The sequence below is a fragment of the Orbicella faveolata genome, unplaced genomic scaffold, assembly GCF_042242905.1.
Source record: "Orbicella faveolata isolate gen_17 unplaced genomic scaffold, um_ofav_v1 contig_24, whole genome shotgun sequence".
NCBI classification, from domain to species: Eukaryota; Metazoa; Cnidaria; class Anthozoa; order Scleractinia; family Merulinidae; genus Orbicella; species Orbicella faveolata.
The window spans coordinates 29797498-29815792 of NW_028301552.1; the positions used below are offsets into that span (position 1 = coordinate 29797498).

Below are 18295 nucleotides of genomic sequence, written 5' to 3' on the forward strand. Positions count from 1 at the left end.
CAGGCGAGTTGTTGTGTGTTATTAATAATTATTAAACTCTCAACCTAGGATAATGCAATTCTAGCTTTCTGATTGGTTCACTGGATCTCGGTTGCCAGCCATTATACCTGCGTTTGACCTTATATGGAAATGGATGCGGTAAATGTCGCTCGGCATAAACTTTTTTATGGGAAGCCAAGTTTCGTCAACAAAAAATTGATGGAAAAAGCAGATTCGCTGAGCTATCTACGGAAGAAATACAGGAAATGATGGACAATGCCGTCCCAGTAACAACAAAAAGCCACAAAGTTCGAGATGAGATTATTTAACGGTACGTACAGGTTAAGTTTCCCTTTAACGTTGCAAAATTAAAATATGACCATCGAGATTTTACGCATTCATGAAGATCATGTAACAAAAACAATGCTTACGTTTTGGAGAGAATATGCCCGGAAGAACACCCTAAATCTGAAAAATATCGGGCTTCGTTAACGCATAAGGCCACAGTGTCTGTAAGCCCAAAAATATTGCAATTAGATCTTTGAAGTGAAATGTTCTCTGCCAAATATTGTTTAAGTGGACCTATTAAGTCAATTTTTTTTAGCTTCCCACATTGACTTTTTGTTCACATTTGGACACTGGAGATTTTAATTTTAAGTAACATCTGTTTCTGGAGTACGAATTCCAATGAAAAGTTCAGTCAGAAATATTTCCCGCCAAAGCGAGGTGTTTTTTACTAATGCTTTCACTTTTTTTGACCTTCTACGATTGGCAATCCATGACTCACTAAAAGACCCACTTGCAATAGTTAGCTGGACTGCAGGATAGAATATTTAAGCATGCCAAATCCATTTAAGCTAATTAATTTTACCCAGTATGGGTTGAATTTTCCCCATAGAATTCTTCTTTAGACGTCACGCTGCATGTGAAAACGATATGTATCCTCAGTTCTCTTGTTCTTTTTTTGCTGTCGTGTAAAACATACTGCAACCATATAATGATCGAAAGCTCTACCCTAAATTAATTTTATGACTTTTGCTAACACTTTCTTTGCTTTCGGAACGCGTGATGCGTCATATATATAGCCGATTGAAGGTCTGACGGCAGAAGTTTGCAAATGCGGATCTTTTTTAAAGGTTTCTGTCATTTCTCCTTTGGTATGTTTCAAAAACACGAACTGTTCTGTTTTTGGATCAAAAGAATTGCTAAGCAATGCAGGTGGATTCTGGTCAGTTATTCTTCCATTATCGGCGTATAAACTGATGAACGAGATTGTCGAGGAAAGTCAGAGGTCAGCAAATCCAGTGATTCGAAAAGACAGGTTGGGTGACACCAATTTGCCGCTATCCAACATGGTGTCCATTCCACAAAGAGGTCACGAAGGAAAGAAGAATAGAATAAAAATCCCAATCCCTGTTATGTCTGGATTACCAGCGGAAATCTTTCTTGCGATCAATGTTGTTTTTGTCGGCGCAGGTTAGTATACCTTCTGTTCTACCTTCCCAGTTTTAAATGGGCACGCACCTGCTCGCATTTACTTTGCAGTCCCGTTTTCCATATTGAACTGAAGTAAATGCAACTCTGTAACTCTATGTATACATATACACAGTTAAACAGGTCGAATTGTTTAGAATTGCGGTGCCGTGATTGTGAAATCTACACATTGTCCATTTGTCAGTAATCTAATTAATGTAAAAAGATTGAAATATTCCTTGTGAGTGAAGGTACTTTTGAAAGCGTGAATAAAGTCCTATTATCATTTTATTTTACTTTAACAGAAGAATATTGACCTGCAGAACGAAAATATGATAATGAAAGAAGTTAAACCGCTTTACTTCAGCTGACTCTCTTGGCCTCAGAAAAACATGCAAGCAGTCGATTGTTTACTTCTTGTTGATGTTTTCATTAAAATCCGGTTATATCAGCAGCGCGTTGAAAACCACTCCAAGAATAACCCAAGCTGATTTTGATACATGTTTTACAACAACATAAAAGTGTTAAGTACAAGGAACTAATACCACAAGGACTTTAAACGCCTATACCCGCTTGCCCTCAGACCAACGCGCAGATGTCCATCGTTTACTTTTCGTGATCTTTCAGGTAAAATCAGGGTTTTTAAGCCGGGCCTCAAAAAGCACCCAAAGAATAACCCAAGCCGATTTTAATACATGTTTTACAACAACAAAAAAGTGTTCTAAAGGCGAAGTTTCAAGGAATTTGCAGTTCTGACACATGTCGAAAAATATCTCTGAATTTTATTCATAAATTAGGAATTCGACCTAGTAACTTAAAGGGATTTTTTTAAAATTGTGTGTTTATTCTCAAATGGCGCTCAAGTCAAGTTCTAAACTGGTTTGGATAGCTGAATACTTTGTCTTGCAAGAAAAAGTATCGATAAGTATTGGTTCTTCTTTACGCGCGAATGCAAATTACGTTTAGATTACTTTTTGGTTTTCGGTGACATTTGCTCTTAAGTCGATATTCCTTGATTACCAACCAATGCTGGCAGAAGGGAAGTAAAACATTCCCAAACAGGTCAGTTACAAGCGGTCTCACTTTGCTGCAGACTATGGCTTCCCGTAAAATTGCAGCCCATCCACCAAAATTGCAGCCCACGGCTTCGTTTCGTGTAAAGAAATTAGAACGTCCCTAAATTTTTTCAAGGCCCATTAAAATTTTCACGAGAGATATGGTACATTGAAACTGATCAAAGCATGAAGGCAACAAAACCTGACATACATATCAAAAGCAAAAGCTCATATTTGTGCACATTTTGCTGTCATTCTGAACATTTAATATCATGCATAATGCTTCCTTGAGGCCCTCTTTGTAGTTAAGGCAACACAGTCCCTGTGAAGGATTAAAAATTGCCAATTGGCAATAATTGATAAACATAGACAACCCCACCAAGATTCAGGTCTGTGTGGTTTTTCATACACACGTTATTTGGAAAAAAAAATGTTTCACACAAATTCATAGAGCTTTTGAATGGAGAGGCCATGTTGGTTTTTCTAAAGGGGCACCAATATATGGTGGCCACAACGTAACAGAACATCTCTCACTGAGTTTTGCTATTAAACAAAAAATTTCATTCTGGAGCTCCGACACATTGAAATTGATACTTTGTCTAATGCAAGGACTGTTCATCCATTGACCAAAAACTTAAACGATAAGTCATCTTTAGACCTACGAGACAGCCTCTTGGGCTGCCATTTTAATGCGACAGAATGCAAAAGCTTGGAAATTCAAACGTGATCTTTTGCAAAACGAAGACCCTTGTTACGCTGTAGCTTTGTAAAGCATCAAGCTCTTAGAGAGTCTTTAGTATATCTTATAAAATTAAAACCTCAGTCTGATAAGCATACACTAGGTAATTTTTTAGTTCTGGAATATGACAATGTCACATGAAAATTAAGAAGCTATAAATCTTCACCAACAACAGTGTAAGGTCACGACAGTTGTTTAGTTTATGACAGTAACCCTTGCCATTCTATCCCCCTGAAGTCACCGTGCCAAGCAATTGTCATTAAATTACTAAACTGGACTCCAACCTTACCATTCCATTTTGTTAGCCACATGACTTGTTGTATGAATACAGACTACATTTGATACCACTCTGCAGCCTCAAAATATTGTTCTTTGTAAACACTCAATTGCATTTAACCGGGCCGCACTACTTGCTTACAGTTCTCTTACCATCAGTTTTCCATTCAGATAGTTCATCCAGCTTGGTTTTCTCGAGAGCAGAAGGAAGCACTATACTCTTAACCAAAGCCTCCATTTTAGCAAAGCATTCCTCAAAGAAAGTTTTATTCCAGCCACGAGGGTTAAAATGGGCTGTCTTGTTTCTAACATTGTTCTTGACATCGTCAGCAATTGATTGAATACATATAAATGGATTTGAAGAGGAAAATATTGGTTCAAGACTCTTTTTTCCCAGCAAGCGAAGAATCGCACTCATATCCAAGGACATGTCAAAAGCTGAAAAGTTTGCAAGGTACTTTGGGAGATACAGCTTGGCTAGATCGACTGGACTGCTGACTTTGTAATCGTACATGGTTTTGTCCCCTCCATGTACATCAAGATTGCCATTAATATTTTCAAATTCCAAGGATTTTATAATAGGTCTAAGTCCGGGATCACTTGTGGGACTTGGATATGTTAAAGTGCTTAGACTGCATGGTGGTGTCAGAGCCTTCAATTGTCCATCGAGGGATGTATAATGTTTATCCATTCCTTGCTTGACATAATCTCGCAACACTGGAGCAACAATCTTGTTCAAGCAAACCTGGACACAAAGCATTCTCTGTTCCTCATCAGAGACAGACATCTTTAACGACGCTTTCAAATTCTACTCCACACTTCACAGATCTGTAGGAAAAGAAAAAACACAAGAAATTAGTCACATAAACAGACAATGCTAGAACAAAACTACGAGCTAGATGCTTCTTTTAAACAATTGGATGGCAGGCTCGGGATTTCTATATATTAGCTCATAGTTTGCAAGGTTTGAAGCACTGAGCCAGCTATCAAAGTCAAATGAAAGTGAAAGCGAGCCATCTAGCTAATAACCCTTTTGAAGATTAAATTATCTAATTTACACAATACAATAGTTATAATCTAGATAGCATCTCAGGCAATAGGCCACATTCGATAAATCAATATTCTAACATGGCTAGAAGGCTTTCAGAACAAACCTCTATATTTGGTGGTGCTTTCTTTGCATCCATTTCTTTTCGAAATTTAGGGATAAAAGAAACTTACATGTAAGTGCCACTAACCCCAAAAGTTTTTTTTTTTTCCCTTTAATAAAATCTACTAGTTTCCCTGATTACTTCAGAGAAAAAAATCATCAAGCTTAAAATGCAATGGAGTCGAAGTCCACTCCTGCCTACTTCTTTAGATCAATGATTGAAAAGAGTGTTAAGATAAGAGATCAGCAGAGTTGTCAGAGGATTGTTTGAACTCAGAATAGTCAGGTGGCTTCCAGCTTATCCCAAATTCATGCCTTATGCAGTAGAGCTACCTTGACAATATCAAGCTTTTCACTATAGATAGAGAAGAATATACAGGCCATGAAAGGCTCTAAATTTTCACAGAAGCGGCGAACCCAAGATCGAAGAAATCCTCAATGGCTCCGCGGCGTTAGCTTCACACAGATCAGCCCACTTCTTTGGTCTTTTTCGCGTTTCTGGTCGAGTTTCATCGAAATAGAGATATTGAATGAAGAGGGATACTCTATCCTAAACATCTTGTACTGCTACAGCCTCGTAAAACACATCTTTCTTGCATTCTGCAACGATTTTGAAACACACCATTGCATGTTCGCATAATATTCTTCTCAGGAACAAAACCTGAAATGACGCTAGAAGCCAACTCGTCCCTATCAAACAAAATCTTTTATCTAGAATGCGTTTTACATTTACATTACTTTTACGGGAAAAGATGAAGTTGAAGCCATTTCAAAGATTGGCCAGCTCCCAGTGAGCTCTGTTGATATTTATCAGTAGTCAGAGTAGTTGGAAATTGGCGCTGGCCCACTAACCAATGTGAGCATGGGGTGAGTACAAATCATCGATCACTTGCCCATTTGTCGAGTACAATTTTCATATTTGAGAAATTGTTTAGGCTTAAATATTGACAACACTCTTTTTTATTTTCCATTTTGCTTGCTAAGAAACGAATGTCACGAAGATTTTTCTTGAAAAAAAAAACTGCTTCAAAAGTTTAAGTGCATCTGTTGTGATCTTTGACTTTTAAATCTTTTAGTATAATTTCTCAAAGGAAGGAAAAAATATCCGTTTTCCATGTACCAACAAGTTGATTACTAGGACTTGTTTCTAAGGATATACGTGAATTCGATAATGCCAGCTGCTCGTTTACCTATTTTTCAGTTAATTAAAACTACGAAAACCGTTAATTAATGTGGGAAATTCAATGGAATTTCAAAAGTTTTCACTAAAAAAGTTAACATTAAAAAGCAATGACGTTTCGACCGCTCGACGGTCATTTTCAAGTTGAAAAGTAAAATTTTTGCATGGGCCCAAATATATACAATCGATTATAAGAATGCTAATGAGACACTGACTAAAACTCTGAAATATTTACATAGAAACAATACAAGAAAATTGCGGCATGAGTAATAAAAACGTTAAGGCGATAGAGACGACTTAAAATATATATATATAAAATAATTAAATAAACAGCTTCGCGCGGATCGAATCACTCTGTTTGTTCAATTTTGGTTGAAGTTTACGAGTAAAAAGCGTTTCAAAAATCAAACAGTCGAGTTTACTCTGACATTTTTTCAAAATCCTGAAATTGCTTCCAATGGTCTCTGGATCATTTCCGTGCTCATCCTTTACATGGTTGCCGATTGCTGATCGCTTATGTCCCTCCACATGTTGATGTAGGTGTCGACTCATGAAGCCGACATAGTCTGCATCACACAGACCACACTTGTAATAATAAACAACGTTTTGTTGATTCACAATTGGAGGTTTATGTTCCTTTGGTTTGAATTGTCCTTTGATCTTCTGACTTGTGTAAGCAGGCTGGACAACGGCATCAATCTTTCGACTGAGATCACCGAGTTGGTGTCTTACCGCATTCGCCGATTTCTGGTCTTTGAACGGTAAGACAATGCTGATGGGAACATCTTGTTCATCGGATACTTGTTGTTTAGAACACACATTAGACTCAGTAACTTTCATTTCAAAAAAATGTCTGATGGTGTTCTCTAAAAGGATTTTGGGATAATGCAGGCGAGTGAAAACCATTTTAAGATGTTCACATTCTTGATGGAAGAACTGCCAATTCGAGGAGAGTTTGAACGCACGGTTTAACATTGTCTTCAGTAGAGAATGTTTATACCTTACGTCATCATGGCTTTGGTAATGCAGTAAGAGCCCAGTATCGCTCGGTTTCACGTAGACCTTCGTATCTAGTCGGGGACCATTTCTGATGATCACCATTCCAAGAGAGGGAAGCTTGCCATTGTCTTCGAGTTCTATTGTGAAGCTGAGTGAGGGGTGGATTTCATTCAGTGTTAACAAGAATTCAGAGGCAGATGAAACATCGGGCATTTTGCTGGGGGTGTCGTCAACATAGCGCTTATAGAAAACAGGCATCTTGCTTTGGTTTTCCAATTATACTTTATCAGATATGACGACGATGGCACGATCGAAAACCTGTACGGTTCTAGATAAAGTCCAAAAAATAAATGCCTGGAGGGACATGACATAATGGACAACAGTACCGTGGTCAGCAAGTGGGAAGAAAACTTCAGACTGTCTCAACTTACCCCTAGCCTTCTTTTTGGAGGCATTTTGTTTCTCGTTGTCGACTTTTTAACCATTCCATCATGAATGTTCCCGGAGTTATCATCGTGTGTAAACGGTTAGGAATCCGAATATCCTGTCGGTGTAAACGCCTACTAATCCGAATACTCTAAAATTGATGAATCCAGAAACTTTTACGAATCCGGAAATATCTCCTCTAGTGTAGACCTAGTCTGAATTACATACCTCCACTGATTGTTGTTTAGCTTGTCGATTGCATGTGGTCAAATAAAAAACGCAATGTTGTAATTGCAATAAAACGCAACTTCCTGCTAATCGCAAAAATTAATACCCAGTAAGAAAAAACAATCTTTCACAATCGAAAAAATTTGGTTTCCACAAAATACAAACAATCACCCATCCGCAAAATAACACTCTCGCAAAAATTTCATACCGCATGGTTTACCTTGAATTTAAGCTTGATCTTTTACCTTGATTCTTTTAACAAGCGAATATTATTTTGCAGTGGATCAGGATATGCATTTCGCGTTGAAGTTATCTCGACTTAATTAATCTGCAAATATTACTGAAAGAAAACAAACCATAACAACATTTCACCGTGTGAAAGAGCCTACATTTGTTTATTAAGCAAAGGCATATGGGTTCTTATTTTCTCAAGAGAACTTATACATCACGCTTCCACATGACTTTATAAAACAAAGCAGAATATACAACCACTGAAAATCATAGAACCAGCTAATGCTGTTCCATATATATATAGACTCAAGCTTAAATTCTAGTCTTCTCAAAACATCTCCAATTTTTATATGTCTGGTTCCGGTTCTGTTTCTGGATTCCGGATTCCATGTTTTCCATGTGCCCTGGAGCCACAAGGGTCTGCAAGATCTTCCCCAAGGCACAGTGCTAACATGTATCACACAACATCCTGGATTTCATTCCATTTGCCTCCAGAAGTGGAGTTTTAGACTGGCAGCGGAGAAGTACAGGATCTAGAAAATGAAGTTACGTGCGTGATGTGCAAAATGTTCACCAACAGACTCTGCTTGTCTTTTACTCTATTTTGAAAGTAGAAAGATAAGTGGAACTTAACTGGTTTTCTGAATTAATAAAATGCCCGACGTTTGTATGAGCGGTGTGGTAAAATAAGGAGCATGGGAACAACCGAACACCTGAGAACAACCCGGACCTATTTTTTATGCTCCACTTGGATAAATAATATTGACATTGAACGTTATCTTCATTGCCCAGTAAGATTTTCGAAATCCCCCTTCTTTTGTGAATCATTAAAATTCCGCTTTAGATTCAAGTTGTCTTGCTTTTGTTGTCTTGCTTTTGTCTTCCAAAGCACAAATTTATTATTGCTGCAGTTGTCCAAATTCCCACTGCTTTATTCTACTCTACACTTCAAGTAATACTTGAAACTTCGGCCAAGTAATACTGTTATATTTTCAAGCATAAATAGCTACATGTACTAGGAATGTAACCAAAACTTTTGATTAACATTTATCTGCTGCATTTTAGTTTCAGCTTTTTTGCTTCCTATCGAGAATTATGGATTCTTAGGGAATAAGAGGAATCCTTTGCCTGCCTGTGCAGATGATGCAATCAGGAAAGCATTCCCTTGTTCAAAGGATAAAGAATTCACTGGATTTGAACTTGATGAAGAGGATACTTGAAATATTACTTGCATTGTCATTACCAAAAGCGTACCATTTGTCAGCAAAACATAAAAATAGCGTAACATATTTAATTCAGTTTATAACATGTTTTGTTATACTGAGATCATAAACATCATGCACTCTTGAGACTCAGAACTCCCGCCATGACCCTGGCTGTAAAAACTTATGATATACAATGACATCAGCAAAAACACCAAGGCCCAGGTCAAACATCAATCTTCACAGGAGATGAACTAAATTACAATTTGAGTCAATCCAAACAGGCAAAGCTTGACCGTTGGGTCAAATGTCAAACTTAATTCGAATTTAGATCGACAAACACGCGTTGGTCAATCTAAATTCAGTCACACAAACTCAGTTGAGTCAGACATCGAACTTATCATGAACTTGATTCACTCAGTTTAGTTCATCTCATGTGAAGTTTGGCGTTTGACCTGCACCTTAAATTCCAAAAACAATTGGCTTTACTGATTCTTGGGACAGGAAACCTTTTTATGTCCTTTAGTTGGGTGTCCACAAAGTAAGCATCTGGGTGCTGCTTTTTCTTCTCGGCTGCCACTGGAATGTTTCCAGGTTCTTGAACTTGATTCACTAAAATGTAATGGGCAAAATGTCATTTATATTTACTGTTACCCTCTGTGGCGGATATAATGGATAAGTAAAGCAAGTGTGACATAAATAGTTCAGTCTATATCCAGTGAAGGTCAAAATTGAATCGATGGAAGAGCACTCTCAAGCCAAGATCCATAAGAGTAAGCCAGAACTAAGCAACGGCGATGTAAATACTGACTATTTTTATTCATTAGCGGAAATATTCAAATCAGTTGCCAGTCGCATGGAGTTTGTATACGATAAACCTCGGATAAACCGTCACGCTAATGCAAATGTTAGCTGATATTTGTGCTTTCAGCTTAGAATACTAGATGTAACACAGATATACTTTTAAAAATTAGCCTTTATGCTTAAACATTTGCCAGTAAAAGCGAAAATGTGATGTTTAGCATGAATATTTTGAGGGTAAAAGTTCTATTTAACTTGTGAGTTTACCAATGGAGCCATCACGCAAAGTGTCATCAAAAGTCAGTAATTAACAAACTGACGTCAGTTTTCATGCATCTGTCCTGTTATCCTGTTATTGATCATGAATTCCTACTTAATGTTTGCGCTACATGACTACCGGCGAGGAGTGGCAGGGAATGTAAAGGGGCAAGGCACCAGAGGCCCGGTCCCCAAAGCGAGTTGGGGTCCGGACTGAGGAGTAGGTGTGTGGACGGTTGCTATGGAAACCGCGACCACATCAAGGCCCTTTGCACCGAGTCACACCAGTGGAGTAAAGAGGACAGGACCGAAGCGAACAGGGGGGAGAGGGAGGAGCAAAAATACCCAGGAGAAACCCAGCCAAACAACAGTTACACATACGACACAAACGCGGAGATGACCATACCAGACGACATGGCCCACAGCAAGGGCTTGTGGCGAGACCAAGGTTGAGTCAAGCCGAGATCTGGGCGCTGCTTCACCAAACATTAACTTCTGCCAACAAACTTGACACCACTTTTTGTTTGTGCTACGCGACTACCCATGAGAAGTGGCAGGAGATACAAACTAGCGAGGCGCCAGAGGCCTGTTCCCCAAGCGAGTTGGGGGCTCAACTGAGGGGTAAGTGCTTGGACAGTTGCTCTGAAAACTGCAACCAAACTGACAAGACAAAGGAGAGGAAGGTTCCAAGCACCTAAAAGGAAGGCCCTGGTGCAAGCTGAAGCATCCCCGCAATGGAATCCGGTGTAGGAGGCAGGAAAAACAAACGACACACGCAAATTGAGATAATTACAGTAACAATTTATTAACAAATAGTCACGACGACGAGGAAGCCAGCTGTCGGGCTGCCTGGCGGAGAGTATCGTGGGACTTTCAGACGTAGACCAGATAAGCGTTGCTCGACCAATGGCCGAGAGTCCTGATTAATGAGTCGGGAAGGCCTGTGGCCTTCGAGGGGGTGATGGCGCTGATCTGGAAACTGTGGCTTGACAAGTTGCCTTAGACAGCAGCCTTCGCAAGGATGAAGCAAGGGCAGTCTGTAACCTGGAGGCGAGAGAGGGGTTTCCCATTTGGAAAGAGGAACAGCAGAAAAGACGAATCGCCGCGGTGATGCAGGTAAGCCGAAAGACTGGCAACTGGGCAAAGTGCGCCACCAGTTCGAGGAAGAAACAGCTTGACACCCTGGCAGAAGGGGTCGGTCTTGGAAGCCTTGATGAGTAGAAGCATGCCAGAGGTCCGAAAGTGTCAGTCCACCGCCAAGTCACTGATGGATAGGTGAACAGAGGGATCAAAGCCAGATGGTAGGGTGGTAAATTTGCTGACGTGCAGAAAGCCAAACCAGGCTGTCGAGAAGGCTGCCCAGAGCAAAGCACTATTGAGATTGGCGAGATTCAGGTAGGTGTGGATAATTAGCATCAGGTCGTGGGTTACATGAAGGCGAGAAAACCTAGCCTGCACCATAGACCCTTGGGAGTGCTTAATTCCTTGGAGAACATGTTTGAGACAGGAAGTGGCAGTTAGTGGGTCATCAAAGCCCAAGTCAATTTGCAGAGAACGAACTGCAGCCAGATAGCACTTGACAGTACAATATAAAACAGACGACAGGTGCGAGACGAAGAGCTCGAGAGTCGACTTGGACGCCGGGAACGGAGAACCGGATTGACGGAGGAGTCCAACCGAGGTGCAAAACTGAAAGAAACAGTGCTGGCCAGAGGAATATGAGCAGCAGGTGGAAGGCTCCAAGCTGACCTGAAGTAGGTCCTTCACTCGCTGTTGGAAGTCACAGAGTTCAGGTGCTCGAGCGGCTGGGCTGGAAGTGGTGTTGGCTCGAAAGATGCTGAGGGAGCCAGGTTCGACCTGGCACGTGGGAAGCAGAGACCCAGAAGGAGTGGTGAGCTGCTGCTAAAAAGAGACTGCCCAGCAGACCTCCCAGTGCCCTGTTGAAGCCGAAATGTTTCGTTATCACGCCGACCACGCCTTGGTTGTCACACAGGAAGCATACTTGGAGACCGCGCCAGTCAATGAAATCAATGGCATCTTCGACCTGGGCATAAGAGAGTGTGAAGTTGTCGCCACTGATGCCATTGTCAACGCTATTTCCAGCAGGGTGCAAGAGAGCCACAATTATCCTCCACTTGCCCAGCCTGCCGCGTTTTGGGACGATGCCGAATCTGCTGATATGAAAGGCAGGAAGAGGTGGCAAGAGAAAAGGTGTGGCGACCCTGCCAAGCTGGACTTCCCAAAACAAGTACTTGTCCATGACCTGGGGATTCTGGAGGGCAGACTCCATGTTCTGGGAAGCGGACTGGAGCCAAGTGATGCATGACAGATTGAAGCCGACTCTGAAGCCGTGGCAGAAACCGGATAGGAAGTACAGGAAGGCAATGGACTAAAGGCAATGGATGACAGGTGATTCTGAAATTTGGACATCAATGCAGTGATGCTGAGCGGAGAGATAGCTGAGAGATAGCTGCAGGAGATGGAAGGAATGGCGCTGAAGTAACAGGAATGGGTGGAGAGGGGGAGGTCGAGCTCACCAAACAAGCAGAAAATGAGGAGGCTGGACCGGTACACACAGGAAGAGGCGGCACTAGTACAGCAGACTGGAGGAATGAACTGGAATAGGGCGAATACACAGAAGAACAAGACAGAGCAAAAGATGAAGGGATGGAAGGCAGAAAGTTAGCACGCATACGAGAGCCCCCGACACGAGGGGAAGAGGAGAGGCAAGAGCGTGAACATTGGTAGGTGGCAGCGCAGTTGAGACTGCGATGCTGGCCATGACAACTGGTGCATTTGTGGCGACGTTTGCATTGAGTGAAGACGCTAGTATGACGCCCATTGTTCCATATGCGGCAGAGCTCAGATCCGAAGGGAAAACTGTGAGCTTCGCCCTGGTGAGAGGCGTCCGATGACTGCAGAAAGGGTGATAGGGAAGATGAGGGTAGCTGGAGTGCCTTGCTGCTGGCTTAAGCCTGATGAAAGATCTCCAGGTTGGTTGCTCCCCAGTTGAGGAAAAGGGGAGAACAGGCTGCCTTGCGGCAGAACCCGCTATCGTATCATAGCCGCACATACACAGATGGAAAACTGCCATGCGTGCACGCAATCAGGTCAAGGCAGTAAAGGAGCTCCACAGCCTGAGAGGGGAAGAAAGCCGGCACAACTTAGCAGTAGGCTATCCAGCATCCCAGCCATGTCATGATGACCTTGACTTCGCATCAGAGCAGGCATTTGGGTGTAACGAGGTACCGGCTCTCTAAGAGCAGGTCCCGGGGCACCTCATGGTCGCGAAGCGAGTCTGGGAGGAGTTCTCTGAGCTCCATGTACCCCCCGTTGCGGATTTGGTCAACGAGCTTGGGCAGGATTGGGGGACAACCGAAACTCACATGAAAACCAGGGCACCAGACGCGAGATGGCATCATACAATGACGGCACCGGGGGAGCAAACAGACTGTGGTGAACGAGGAGGGTGGTAGGGACGGCACTGGAGCAATGACTGCAGGGGTTTGGAGCATAGTGCTCACCGCAAGACAACGCGAGGGCAGAAACACGGGTCTACAACAGCGTTCCAACAGCAAACCAAACAGTGGAAATAAAGGAAGGAATTTGAAGAGACTCACCCAGATATGGCGGGGACTATGATGAGCTAGAGGGTTGAACAGAGGCATGTAAAGAACTTGGGGCATTCACAGCAGCAATTGACAATGGGGGAAGCTCACAGTAGGCAAGCTGAATTGCATCTGCCATTATCCACTGGAGCAGGGCCTGCAGATTTATAACTGGTGGTGGACATGGTGGCTGGAAGGAGCAGTCATCGTCCCAGCAGAGGAAATAAATGAAGTCTATGGCAAGGTTGCGTGAGAAGCAAAACAGAACTCTTGAGGTGCTGTTGTGCGGATGACCAGCACCATAGGAGAAGGCTGGCATGGACAGGAACTTTCACTGCCTGGAGATGGCATATTGACAGTCCATGAGACGTAAATAAGGTACAAGTAGAGGCGTGAACAGCAAAAATATGCAGGAAAAACCTGGCAAAACAACAGTTACTCGTGCGACACGAATGCCGAAACGAGCGTACCAGGCGACACGGCCCCCAACAAGGCCTTGTGGCAAGAGCGAGGTTGAGTCGAGCCGAGGCCTAAGCACTGCTTTGCTAAACATTAACTTCTGCCAACGAACTTCACACCAGATAACATTGTCCAAGTTGCTGTGCATCCACGAGGTGATAGCCAAGTGGATCCACAGACTACATTGACAATGTTATGACAAAATTCATTGCAAAAACAGGACAGAGGCATGAAAAAATGCCGTCAATTTGTTTTTTATGATAACAAATTGTATACTCTCGCTCCTTGATGCTCCTTGAATTCATGTGTCCGTCAGCTTTATATTTACAATGAAAATTAGCCAACGAGCACACGAGAATTTGTGCACTTGTGATAACAATCGTACTTTATAGATGGGACCTCGACTTGCTAACCATAAAGCAAGGACATCAAATACTCCACAGAAAAATAGTGGACTTTGTCATTATGTTATATCTGTCAGTAAAACTTCAGCTGTTCACATAAAGATAATGAATTCAGCAACAGCCAGCTATTAACACTGGCATAGAACACACTCATAATCTTTGATTACTACTAGTTGTATTCAGTGTCTGAAATACTTGGACTTGGGGGTTCACCTTCAGAAGTGATAATAGCCTTAATAGTAATAATAGTCTTAATAGTAATGATAGCCTAACAATAGCCTGCTCTTCTTCAACACATCCCACTTACAAAAAAATGTTAGGAATTCACACTTACCAGGTGTGGTAGGGAGGGAGGGACATCTTCCACAACCTTCTTGCTTCTATCATTTTTTTCTTTTACTGTATCAGCTTTTGACTCCCTATTCAGCATAGAGTTCATTGGTAAAGGAGTCATTTCCTTTCATCTGCCTGCAGCCACATTCCGATCATCACTGTATGCCATTAGAAATGTCTGAAACATTTCTTCCACATGATCTAAGCCAATAGTGAAGGGAAAAAAAAAAATGTGTACAATGGTATTACCAAGGTAGCAGAAGGTTATTCAGGGCTCATGAAAAGTGCCATCACGTCACCCTTGACAAGACTCAGTAGATTCTCCTGTGATGCAAGTAACTTTTTTATGCCCGTTTGTCCGACGCGTTTGGGCAAGGGCATTGATAAGTTGTTTGCAAACTAAGTCATAAAAGAGAAACAAAACTTGAGAGTTGCTTTTTCATCTAGGGCAAGGTGGAATTCAAATTTGTTTCAAGTCCTGCTGTGAGTTTTATAATTTCCCTATATACAACACTATGGTCAGTTTGATTATGAGCTCTGTTCACGCTTGAACAGTGGACTTCTTAGATGGACTTCCAGATCAAATGTTCAAACATTTATTTCAATCAAGTTAAAATTTGCTGCCTTGTATATGCGTTATTTAGTCCAAGGAAAAGAGGGGTTGTAGTGTCCACTGGGCTGCCTGTGACCCAGCAAAGCATCATGGGATAGATCTTAGGAACAACACATACATGCGCGAAAGTGGCAGGTCGAGTTCAATAGTTTATGCGGCTTAAATGTGAACTACAGTCATAAACGAGTGTTACATTGCAGCATAATATATCTATATTTTTTGTCAAGATTGCAAATTGTCAATGCCTTGGTGAATTGTTCGTCTTACGGGTTGTACTACTATTGCTACAATGTAATTCAGTCACAGTACATACCAACTGTAAACCATTTCCTTGATTGGATTACACAATGAAAGCACTTATTAAACAATGGGTCAGAAAGCTGTGAGTGACAGCTGACAATGTAACTCATGAAGGACTTGAACTTGGCCCAGATAACCATTCCGTTTCCATTGAATGCAGAATTGGCACCCCAGCACAAATGATCCTCGCAAGGCTTTATCCATTTCGCTATACATTCACAAACCTGCTCCTTGCAAAGTTTTAACAGTACATTCCTTATTTCTTGGGTGAAAGAAAGGAGAAATGAAATGTTGTGTAGCTATTGAATGATGAGGTGAATGAAACTGCTAGTTCATAAGTAACCAATAGAGTGCAGCTGTTTACGCCTGCACATAGACTGATATCTGTTTCAATGGTTTTAGTACACTGTAATCCGATGCTAAAGCAGTGACATTTTGCAATCAAGTCACAGAAATAATTACATTATATATCAATAAGCGATTACTTGCTGTTCCAAATAAATTATCCTCCTTGTAGTTAGAACCACTCCTGATCCATAGTGCTCAACTTATACACTATAGTTCATCACTTTTAAAGGTTTACACTTAGTCTTAAACATAATAGTTACACTTACTTTTCTTCAAATGCCATATGGCAAAGAAATGTGTAATTTTGGTCCATGACTTCTTCATGTAGGCCACAACAAAGGTGTGTCGGTCTGAGACAAATGCTGTAATGAGTAGGCCTTATAAAATCAAAAACTCCATACCTGACCTAAATTCCATATATTCCATGGCTGAACTGCTTCCAGCTTGATTTCTCTGTTGATTGCAGAAATTGAAGAAAATACATTTTACTTGAAACCATGTATTTCTTATACTACATGTATGTAGTACGAGAGCATAGAATTCCCAGGGGTTTGGTGATTTGATTTGACCAAAAGATTCCCTGTGGTTGTTGAAGATATTTTCTGAAATACACTGTTAGTAACTTTTTCAATACAGTCGAACCTCCCATTTTAAGCGACCACTTAAAATGTCAAGCCTTGGTGGTCACTTACGGGAGGTGCTCCCTTACGAGAGCTTATACCATAATGCCTCATTAGCATAATTGTTGTAACTGCAGAGATTTACCCCATGTTTCACATTTTATTCATGTAAAAAGTCAATTTCGAGATAAAATCTGGTGCTTCCCATTGAAAAATTTCCGTCTCTTGTACTACCCAGGAATGTGATAATGTTACCACACATTATTATCAAGTTCCGCTCTATTATCTGTCAAGTGGTCAATAGAGTCCTAAAGTGTGACGTCACAAAAAAAATTAATTTGAGAAATTATGGGATTTGGCACCATTTTTGAATAGAGTGTCCATAAAAAAGGGTCCTTGCCAAATATTACCTCTCAATTGTGATTCCCAGCCGAAATATAAAGGATGAAAATTTGGTACTGCCCCATATAAATCTCTCTAATTTTGAGTCAGTTCTAAACTAAAGGAACTGAAACAAATTTTGAAGGGTTTGTATGGGATGCTATCAAACTTTGATCCCTTATATCTCTATTGGGAATTGCAATTCAGAGCTAATTTTTGGGATGAGGGCATCTTTGAGGATGCTCTATAAGAATATGACATCATATCCCATAATTTCAAAAATGTTATTTTTGTGACGTCATCACTTTAGGACTCTATTGGAGAAGGTTAAAAACAAAATAAGACTTCAAACTTAAAGCTCTAAAAGTGGTCGCGGTCACTTACCAGAGGTGCTTGCGTGCTAGAGGTTCCAGATATAGTGATTTGACTTGGAAACTTCTGGTATTTTGGAAAACTGGTCGCTGAGGAGAGGTGGTCGCTTATGAGAGGTGGTCGAAACCGGAGGTTCGACTGTAGTTTTGAAGTGCTTCTGCACCCAGATCTCCAAAAACTGGGCCATTCTCCTCTCCAAATCTCCTGACCGATCTCTTCACGTTGCAATTCTAAAAAAACACTAATATTATTAACTTTCATCAAAATCAAAATTACATGTAGGCACAAATAAATTATTCTGAATAAACCAATTTGAACAAAACAAAAAACAATTAGTGTTATAAATAGCCAACCCTGGTTACACATAGTAGTATACAGACATTCCATTTTTTTAAATCAAAATCCACCCTCTGGAGGGTGAACTCCCCACAAAGCCTGTCAGAATATTACTTGATATATTAATGGTAATGAATTGCCTTGATTTGCAAGATAAATGTTTCTCTTTCAGTTCATCTTATATTGCTCAATGTTCAGTTTGGTGAGATTATCAATGCCATAATGCTCTTCTGTCACTGCTGGAGAAGGCTTCACTTTCTTATGAGCCAGGAGGTTTCTTGCTGAACTTAGCTTTGGAGATGTAGATGTTTATATCCTCTACCAGGCCTTGCGCACGATGTTGGTTCACAAATCAAAATTAGCAAAAATGGGATGAAAATTTGTTTTAAAAATGCTGTAATTCACAGGTTATTAAATTTTTTTCTCTTCAAATGAGCACCATCTTGTAGCAATTTTCATGTAGTTTCCTTCCATCTTAGCTACATCTAAAAAGCGCTTGTGCCTTTCTTGTAAGGAGTCAAAAT

The 18295-nt window shown here is 40.9% G+C and overlaps 2 protein-coding genes and 1 pseudogene across 3 annotated transcripts in view; all 3 read right to left on the bottom strand.

Annotated features, from left to right (window-relative positions):
- Positions 1 to 9529, bottom strand: part of LOC110066618 (uncharacterized) — a 111195-nt gene extending 101666 nt beyond the window's left edge. Inside the window, 2 exon segments of the mRNA XM_089292802.1 lie at positions 3676 to 4350; positions 9448 to 9529. Coding sequence (XP_089148928.1) covers positions 3676 to 4309 — 634 coding nt within the window. The 5' untranslated portion in view covers positions 4310 to 4350; positions 9448 to 9529.
- On the bottom strand, positions 5643 to 9548 carry LOC149111248 (uncharacterized). 2 transcript variants are annotated; one of them, XM_089292797.1, is made up of 2 exons: positions 9448 to 9548; positions 5643 to 8269 (listed from the first exon to the last, which is right to left on the bottom strand). In XM_089292797.1, exon 2 carries the CDS (start codon positions 7107 to 7109, stop codon positions 6174 to 6176), a length of 936 nt encoding a protein of 311 aa, XP_089148923.1. In that variant the 5' UTR covers positions 7110 to 8269; positions 9448 to 9548; the 3' UTR covers positions 5643 to 6173. The 2 variants fall into 2 exon arrangements, with proteins under 2 accessions (XP_089148923.1, XP_089148924.1); XM_089292798.1 differs by having other exon boundaries at positions 5643 to 8335; positions 9448 to 9508.
- On the bottom strand, positions 9511 to 12287 carry LOC149111249 (uncharacterized; annotated as a pseudogene).
- Positions 12288 to 18295: the final 6008 nt, after the last annotated feature.

Coding starts and splice junctions, on each gene's coding strand:
- LOC149111248 (XM_089292797.1), bottom strand. CDS start 7,109: ATGCCTGTTTTCTATAAGCGCTATGTTGACGACACCCCCAGCAAAATG.